Source organism: Aedes aegypti, unplaced genomic scaffold (assembly GCF_002204515.2).
Source record: "Aedes aegypti strain LVP_AGWG unplaced genomic scaffold, AaegL5.0 Primary Assembly AGWG_AaegL5_hic_scaff_1672_PBJ_arrow, whole genome shotgun sequence".
Taxonomy (NCBI): Eukaryota; Metazoa; Arthropoda; class Insecta; order Diptera; family Culicidae; genus Aedes; species Aedes aegypti.
This window is the reverse complement of record NW_018735130.1, coordinates 185,362-194,210: the sequence shown is the minus strand read 5'-3', so window position 1 is coordinate 194,210 and position 8,849 is coordinate 185,362. Positions and strand designations below refer to the sequence as shown.

At 38.0% G+C, this 8,849-nt stretch overlaps 1 protein-coding gene across 2 annotated transcripts in view; it reads right to left on the bottom strand.

Annotated features, from left to right (window-relative positions):
• Nucleotides 1-320: 320 nt before the first annotated feature.
• The window catches only part of LOC5564954 (serine/threonine-protein phosphatase 6 regulatory ankyrin repeat subunit B), a 33,095-nt gene continuing 24,566 nt past the window's right edge, over nt 321-8,849 (bottom strand). The window contains exons 2-3 of one of the 2 annotated variants that reach the window (XM_021856422.1): nt 1,240-5,842; nt 321-942 (exon numbers count right to left, since the gene is read on the bottom strand). In XM_021856422.1, coding sequence (XP_021712114.1) covers nt 388-942; nt 1,240-5,832 — 5,148 coding nt within the window. In that variant the 5' untranslated portion in view covers nt 5,833-5,842 and the 3' untranslated portion in view covers nt 321-387. Of the gene's footprint in view, nt 5,843-8,849 lie in introns of both variants that reach the window. The other variant, XM_021856421.1, reaches the window with a different exon arrangement.

The following is an 8,849-nucleotide window of genomic DNA, read 5'->3' as shown; positions in this document are numbered from 1 at the left end:
GTCAACATTTGCTCCATTATCAATCAGAAATTTCACAACCTCAAGATTGTTGGAGAGCAGGTACATCACGCACCCTGTAGTGGAGATGTCTATGGGTAAGAATTGTGAAGGTAGTATTTTAATAAATTGAATGAATTGTAGATATATTTACCCAGACATGAAATAAAAGAGAGGAGCTGGCGGGTAGCGATATCAGTCAGTAGCCTGCAGTGTGGAGCGAATAGCCTTGTTGTTTGTAGTCGTTAGTCTTTTATTTCAACAGGTTATGGGCTCAGGAACGTGTTCTCACTGCATGTATCGTTCTGGAGTGTCAACATTTGCTCCATTATCAATCAGTAATTTAACAACCTCAAGATGACCATTTTCAGCAGCCATATGGAGAGGTGTCTATCCTTCATTTTTCGTAGTGTCAACATTTGCTCCATTATCAATCGATAATTTCACAACCTCAAGATGACCATTTAGGGATGCATCATGGAGAAGTGTCCATCTTTCATTGTACGTAGTGTCAACATTTGCTCCATTATCAATCAGTAATTTCACAACCTCAAGACGGCCATTTTGGGATACTATATGGAAAGATGTCGACCCTCTAGCATTCTTAGTGTCAACATTTGCTCCATTATCAATCAGTAATTTCACAACCTCAAGATGACCATTTCGGGATGCATAATGGAGAGGTGTCCATCCTTCATTGTTCGTAGTGTCAACATTTGCTCCATTATCAATCAGTAATTTCACAACCTCAAGACGGCCATTTTTGGATGCTATATGGAAAGATGTCGACCCTCTAGTATTCTTAGTGTCAACATTTGCTCCATTATCAATCAGTAATTTCACAACCTCAAGATGACCATTTCGGGATGCATAATGGAGAGGTGTCCATCCTTCATTGTCCGTAGTGTCAACATTTGCTCTATTATCAATCAGTAATTTCACAACCTCAAGACGGCCATTTTGGGATACTATATGGAAAGATGTCGACCCTCTAGCATTCTTAGTGTCAACATTTGCTCCATTATCAATCAGTAATTTCACAACCTCAAGATGACCATTTCGGGATGCATAATGGAGAGGTGTCCATCCTTCATTGTTCGTAGTGTCAACATTTGCTCCATTATCAATCAGTAATTTCACAACCTCAAGACGGCCATTTTTGGATGCTATATGGAAAGATGTCGACCCTCTAGTATTCTTAGTGTCAAAATTTGCTCCATTATCAATCAGAAATTTCACAACCTCAAGATGACCATTTTGGGATGCATAATGGAGAGGTGTCCATCCTTCATTGTCCGTAGTGTCAACATTTGCTCGATTATCAATCAGTAATTTCACAAGCACAAGACGGCCATTTTGGGATACTATATGAAAAGATGTCGACCCTCTAGTATTCATAGTGTCAACATTTGCTCCATTATCAATCAGAAATTTAACAACCTCAAGATGACCATTTTGGAATGCATAATGGAGAGGTGTCCATCCTTCATTTTGCGTAGTGTCAACGTTTGCCTTATTTTCAATCAGTAATTTCACCACCTTAAGATGACCATTTTGGGATGAATAATGGAGAGGTGTCCATCCTTCATTTTGCGCAGTGTCAACATTTGCTCTATTTTCAATCAGTAATTTCACCAGCTCAAGATTACCATTCCGGGATGCATAATGGAGAGGTGTACATCCTTCATTTTGTGTAGTGTCAACATTTGCTCTATTATCAATCAGTAATTTCACAACATCAAGTTGACCATTCCGGGATGCATAATGAAGAGGTGTCCATCCTTCATATTGCGCAGTGTCAACATTTGCTCTATTATCAATCAGTAATTTCACCAGCTCAAGATTACCATTCCGGGATGCATAATGGAGAGGTGTACATCCTTCATTTTGTGTAGTGTCAACATTTGCTCTATTATCAATCAGTAATTTCACAACATCAAGTTGACCATTTTGGGATGCATAATGGAGAGGTGTCCATCCTTCATATTGCGCAGTGTCAACATTTGCTCTATTATCAATCAGTAATTTCACCAGCTCAAGATTACCATTCCGGGATGCATAATGGAGAGGTGTACATCCTTCATTTTGTGTAGTGTCAACATTTGCTCTATTATCAATCAGTAATTTCACAACATCAAGTTGACCATTCCGGGATGCATAATGAAGAGGTGTCCATCCTTCATATTGCGCAGTGTCAACATTTGCTCTATTATCAATCAGTAATTTCACCAGCTCAAGATTACCATTCCGGGATGCATAATGGAGAGGTGTACATCCTTCATTTTGTGTAGTGTCAACATTTGCTCTATTATCAATCAGTAATTTCACAACATCAAGTTGACCATTTTGGGATGCATAATGGAGAGGTGTCCATCCTTCATATTGCGCAGTGTCAACATTTGCTCTATTATCAATCAGTAATTTCACCAGCTCAAGATTACCATTCTGGGATGCATAATGGAGAGGTGTACATCCTTCATTTTGTGTAGTGTCAACATTTGCTCTATTATCAATCAGTAATTTCACAACATCAAGTTGACCATTCCGGGATGCATAATGGAGAGGTGTCCATCCTTCATATTGCGCAGTGTCAACATTTGCTCTATTATCAATCAGTAATTTCACCAGCTCAAGATTACCATTCCGGGATGCATAATGGAGAGGTGTCCATCCTTCACTTTGCGCAGTGTCAACATTTGCTTTGTTATCAATCAGTAATTTCACAACATCAAGATGACCATTTTCAGCAGCCTTATGGAGAGGTGTACATCCTTCATTTTGCGTAGTGTCAACATTTGCTCTGTTATCAATCAGTAATTTCACAACATCAATATGACCATTTTGGGATGCATAATGGAGAGGTGTCCATCCTTCATTTTGCGTAGTGTCAACATTTGCTCTGTTATCAATCAGTAATTTCACCATCTCAAGATTACCATTCCGGGATGCATAATGGAGAGGTGTACATCCTTCATCGTCCTTAGTGTCAATATTTGCATTGTGATCAATTAGCAATTTCACCATTTCAATATTACCCTTGCCAGCGGCTGTATGCAGAGGAGTTCCATGAAAAATGAATTTTGAATCTTTTCCAAACATATCTATCGGCAATTCATCGCAATCATTAAAATTATGACCGTATTGAATGTTCACAGATAATTGAAATTCACCAAGTAATGCCATAACTAAACCGGTTGAACCTCCATCAACTGCGGCGTGCATAAGAATTTTGTGGTATGGGTCATTAGATTTGATTTTCGACTTTCGTAGCAAACGCATTGCTATTTTCTCGTTACCACCAAGACAAGCCCAGACGACAACCACTGTGTTCTGACTATACAGACTTTGCACTATTTGCATTTGTTCAGAATTTTCATTACAGTTGTGCTCCACCATTAAGAAGAAAAATTGTCGTACAACATCTCGATCTTGTATTATTTTCATCAGTGAAAATTTGCATTCATCTATGTGATCAAACAAAAATTTTGCAACAAAGTATTCAGCATACGACAAATGAATGAAATCTATTTTATCTGCAGATGAGGCACTGATAAGCATAGATTTTTCATTTCCTCTTCGAAAACGTTCCAGAAGTCGATTGTTGTTTTTATTAAACGGAGGTTTCTTTATAACATCTTGCAACTCTTCGATTTCCAAACATCGGATGGCTAACAATTTAAGTTGTTCCATACAGAAATCAAAACTAGGTTCTATTTCCTCATCAATTTTATCCTCAATTTCATCATATGCGTATACAGCTTTTCTATCCTTACTCTTCATTTTTAAATTGAAAGATATTTTCACAAACTTTTCAAACAAATTGAGTACATTAAGTTTTTCCGACTCAAATATACAAGTTGCATCAGCTGTTTCAGTTTTGAGAAACTTCTGAAAATCATCCGCATAAACCTCGGCCAACATTCGTACCATCAGGGGAAGCCCTGCGAAGTCGTAATCGTTCCCTTTGATTTCGTTATGGAACTTTTTGAGCAACTGCTCGGCAAATTTCATGAAAAGAGCTTCACTGCTTTCCACCCTCCAAAACAATTTTAAAAATTTTACTTGTTCGTTGTAGTCGAACGGTTTCAGCTTCAACGCATGCGCTTTAAATCTATCCTCGAGCAGTTTGCAAACATGTTTCCTTCCCGTAATTATGAATTGAGTGTTCTTTTTCTCCAGAATTTTTTCAAATATTGTCAGTACTGATTGTTGGTGAGCTGGATTCATTTCATCAAACCCATCTAAAATGAATACAATTTGAATTTCCGAACTTTCTAAATAATTTCGCAAAATATTCCTACTCTCTTGGGGCAATTCATGTTCGAAGATGTGCAGGGGATCATTTTTTTTTTCTTCACAAAAATTAAGATTTTTTAAACAGATAAGATAAACGGCTACATTTTTTAGGTTTTGTGATTGCCAAAACAAGTTATAAATTAATGTGGTTTTTCCCATACCGGGTTCTCCAATCAGTATTTGACATTTCGTTCCTGCTGATACCGCATTCTGCTGATAGATCTGTTCTATAAAATCCTGATCACTCATTTGGATAGTTTGTACTTTGCTTTTCCCTCCAAATGATTCGTGATTCAATGTAAAGCGATTAGTTTGTGGTGCTATTTTGTCGTCGTCTGTTTTATTTATTGTTTTAATTATGGTGCGCGAGACATATATTGACAAATTGGATGCAATCGAAGAATGTTTCCTTTCAAATTTTTTCTTCAATTCTGACTTCATATATTGAATGCAATCCAAACCCTGTTTGTGAAATGTAAGATAGTCTTTTTGTTTCAATATCTGTGCGTGCCATTTTTTGAATACTTCGTCAAAACAGTCTAAAAAATATTTTGATTCCCGTTCAAGATCACTGTCAACCCACCTGGGCATCCAGGAGCTTATCATTTTCTCGGCAACACTTCTTAGGTCAGTTGGTTGTTCTATACAGAAAATTAAACTTTGAAAAAATTCCCGCATTTGTTCTTCTTCGACAATCACAGGAAGAAGATTGTTCCTCGATTTTCCGGTAAAAAAAACACTTTTCAAGCTTTTAACAGTTTTGTCATCTAATCTATTCATTGGAAAGTTTTCATTCGGCTTCCAATTAAACTCGGCAAGCATCCATCGATGAGTTATCATATCTTTGCTATCCACTGCAGGCTCTTTGAAACTTATTTTTCCATCAGCAATTTTAAGAATATTTTGCAATGGTGTCTTGTATTGGATCAGCAAATCGGAAATTTTTCCAGTTTTCACAAGTTTGTATATGTCTTCTTGGATTTGGAACAGCTCTGAATTTATTATATCTTTAATTTTTCTGACTGCTTCATCGTTAAGTGGCTGAAAACAAAGATTTTTCTTGGAATCGCACCATTTAATGATGCTGTTCACGTTTTGTACTTGGATATTGATCAACTGCTTACGCTTATCGATTTGTTCCAGTTTTTTATTAGTGAATATAATGATTGTTGGTTTATAACTTTCAAAAACTTTATTTTCTCTAATCCTCAGATAGGATTGAATATACCGAGAAAAAGCAAAGTCTTTGCTTTTTCTCGGATCATTAGAGAATAGGTCGTCGAACATTACGTGCTCTCCTCTATTGGAATGTTTGGCTTGGAATAACAACACCTCTTTGGATTCTTCTTTGAAAACTATCACGTCATCGAATTTCTCTGCTGCTGTCATCTCTACGGCCAGCTTGAACTTACTTTCTTCCAAGGAAGCCGCCACAAAGGTTACGAATGCGAGATCCTTCTCGTAATTGATGCCATGGTTGCCGGGATTACTTCCACATTCGTAGCAGTCAGAAGATGTTGATGCCTGTTGAGCTTCCATATTATGGTTACTACGGAAAAAATGAATTAAAAAAAACATTTGTACATTTATACAGATATGGCACAGATAACAGATGTTTATGCTAGAACAAAAATCTTCTGAAAACCTGTGTAAATATTCAAACCACAGATAACAGACTTTGAAGTCCGATTGCAAGACTGTGTAAGACAATTAACGGTCATTTTGAATGGCAACACAAGTAGCAACATCGTGGTGGCGCTGTCATCGCTAAGTTCCCATGACGTTGTCAGTGGTGAATATGAAATATTTCAAGATACTGTTATTCACCACTGATTGACGCAATTCGCTGTGTAGAGGCGCTAGTGATTGCAAGGAATTTCAATTTGAATATTTACACAGGTTTTCAGAAATTTTTTGTTCCAGTATAAACATCTGTTATCTGTGTTCAAACTGAATCACGTTGAAATCACTAGCGCCGCCACCCAGCGTATTGCATCAAACAGTGGTGAATATCAGTAGCTTGAAACTTTTCATATTTACCACTGACATCGTCATGGAAACTTAGTGATAGCAGCGCCACCACGATGTTGCCACTTGCACGCTTGAAAAAGGTACACGGAACCACAAATCTACCCAACTTTGACTTCTTTTGACGCAATTCGGCTCTTCCGTGGGATAACCCAAGTTTGGGTTAACTGACTTATAGCTAGAATTAGGTAGTTTTCGTTTGACAACAGCAAATAAAACAACTCAGTACAAAAACAAGCTACACAGCATTAGCTTTTGAAGTCACCGTAGTGGGTTAAAACATTAAAATTGGGTAAACTCGAAAGAACTCAAATTGGCTTATTCCATTGAACTTCGTCGCTGTTGCTGTTGCGAAAGAGGCAACACAACCCAACCATGGGTAATAACTAAATGCAGTTAACCCAAATTTGAGTTCAAAGAACTTATTTTTTGGGTAGTCTGATGTCTCCGTGTACACTGAAATGAATTTTATTGTAGAAACTACTGAATCCATGGTAAAATTAAGAACTGCACCAACGATTTTCAACCGACTACATTAATCTGTTAACTCTACCGAAACATAGTCAACATCACTACAGAAGAAAATTTCTTCTGTTGATTTAACCAGAGTTGTAGTATTTTTGACTAGAAACATTCTTGATTTGAGAAGTTTAGCATCATACTTTTGACCACACTGTGTTGTACGGTGGGTGTCACGGATTGAAATACAATGCTTTGTAGTGTATGCTACTATGAACATAGTCAAATTTACTGCACTGATCAGTGATTTCGATCAGATTATAGTAAATTTAACAGATTTTTGTAGTCGGTTGAAAATCGTTGGTGCAGTTCTTAATTCTACCATGGATTCGGTAGATTATACAACAAAATTTGTTTGCGTGTATATTAAATAGCGTATAAGTTATACTTAAAGCACGTTCCACAAAAGGCTTCATTCACATTCAGTTTCCATTGGAGTCGCCCAATGTGATGGATTTTACTAAGGTGGCGCAGATCATTGATGCGTGCCTCTAGTTCTCTCTTTAATTCTCCCGCTGTTCTTATGCAGCGCAAAAAGTGACGTCAGTATTTGCGCTGCATAAGAACATCGGGAGAATGAAAGAGAGAACTAGTGGCACGCATCAATGATCTGCGCCACCTTGGTAAAGTCCATCACATTGCTCCTCGCCGCCATGTTGCACTTCTCCACAGCTGCATTTCTTACGGCCGGCATGGCCGCTACCACTTTTCGTCGGTTGCACTCACACCAAACCTCCAACTCGTACAGACTTCCTGTGTAGTGCCCGACAGCCATCACTGTCCCTTGCTTCACAGTTTCAGCTTTATCACCGGCGAAGATCACCTGCATTCCTGATCTCACCACACGGTTCACCGAAAACAAATTGTGGCTCAAACCGGGGAGATACAGGGCATTTCTCACTTCATATTTCTTCATTTTCTCGCCGACGGCAGCATGCACCACCACATCGCCATAGAATTCCGCCAACATCTTTTCTCCGTTCGCCTCACTCACTAGCACCGGTTGCTCCGATCGTCGCATCTCTCTGAAGACACTGGCATTGGCGTAGGAACAGGGGTGGCCGGGGGGGCATGCCCCCCTCCAGAATCATCCAGCCCCCCCCCCAGATTTTTTGAGGATAGTAAAAATTAAAATTAAAAATAAACACGAAGCAAAATCTTCTCAATCAATGTACTTAGCTCTTGTAAGGGACGAATGACCTTCAGGTTAAAGTCCCCCTCATCAAACAACAATAACGTGACTCTTGTTTCTGACAAAAATCTCTTCAGTGGTTACGTTATTTTAGAGAACACCATGCTTGTCTTACACAGCATCAGCGTGACGGTTCTGACTTCGGTGAAAGCTTAACCGTCCGGCTGTCGATCGATTGGTTACTGTTATAACTAGCTTCTTGTTGTATGGGATTAGCGCAATTTTTCAAAATCTCATTGCAAAAAAATACCGTTGTACAAGCGTCAATTTTACTCCCAAAATTAGTTTCTTTTCTGAATAATCCAAATTATGCTGTTTCACCATAAAGCAGCATATTCACTGCCTTCTGATTTTTCATGTTTTTAGGATACCCTACTCGAGGTGGCAGGTAATAATGATTGCCCTAATGAGAATTCACTAAAGAGACTCTATAATATTCGAAAAAATCAATACATAGTGGGAATTCTTGTCGAAAAATAAGGCTGAACTTTCAAGGAGTTTCGGAATGGCCAAGTTTTCTTCAGATGAATGGCAGAAAATTAACCTGGTTTCCAATCCAAACAAATCCATCAAACAAATCTTTGGTTGATTTTGATTCAATTGTTTAGGTGTTTTCACATGAATAAATTTACTGAATAAATTGACTAATTTTCTACAGATTTCAACAACATTTTTCATAAAACTGTTCAATGTTATTTATAGAATTTTAGTGTAGTCAAATTTCTCAAGGAATATTGAAGGGTAGCTTAAGAACTTTTGCAAATTTCTTGGAAAATAGTCAAGTAATGTTGTCGGACTTATTCAAAGCTCCATTTCT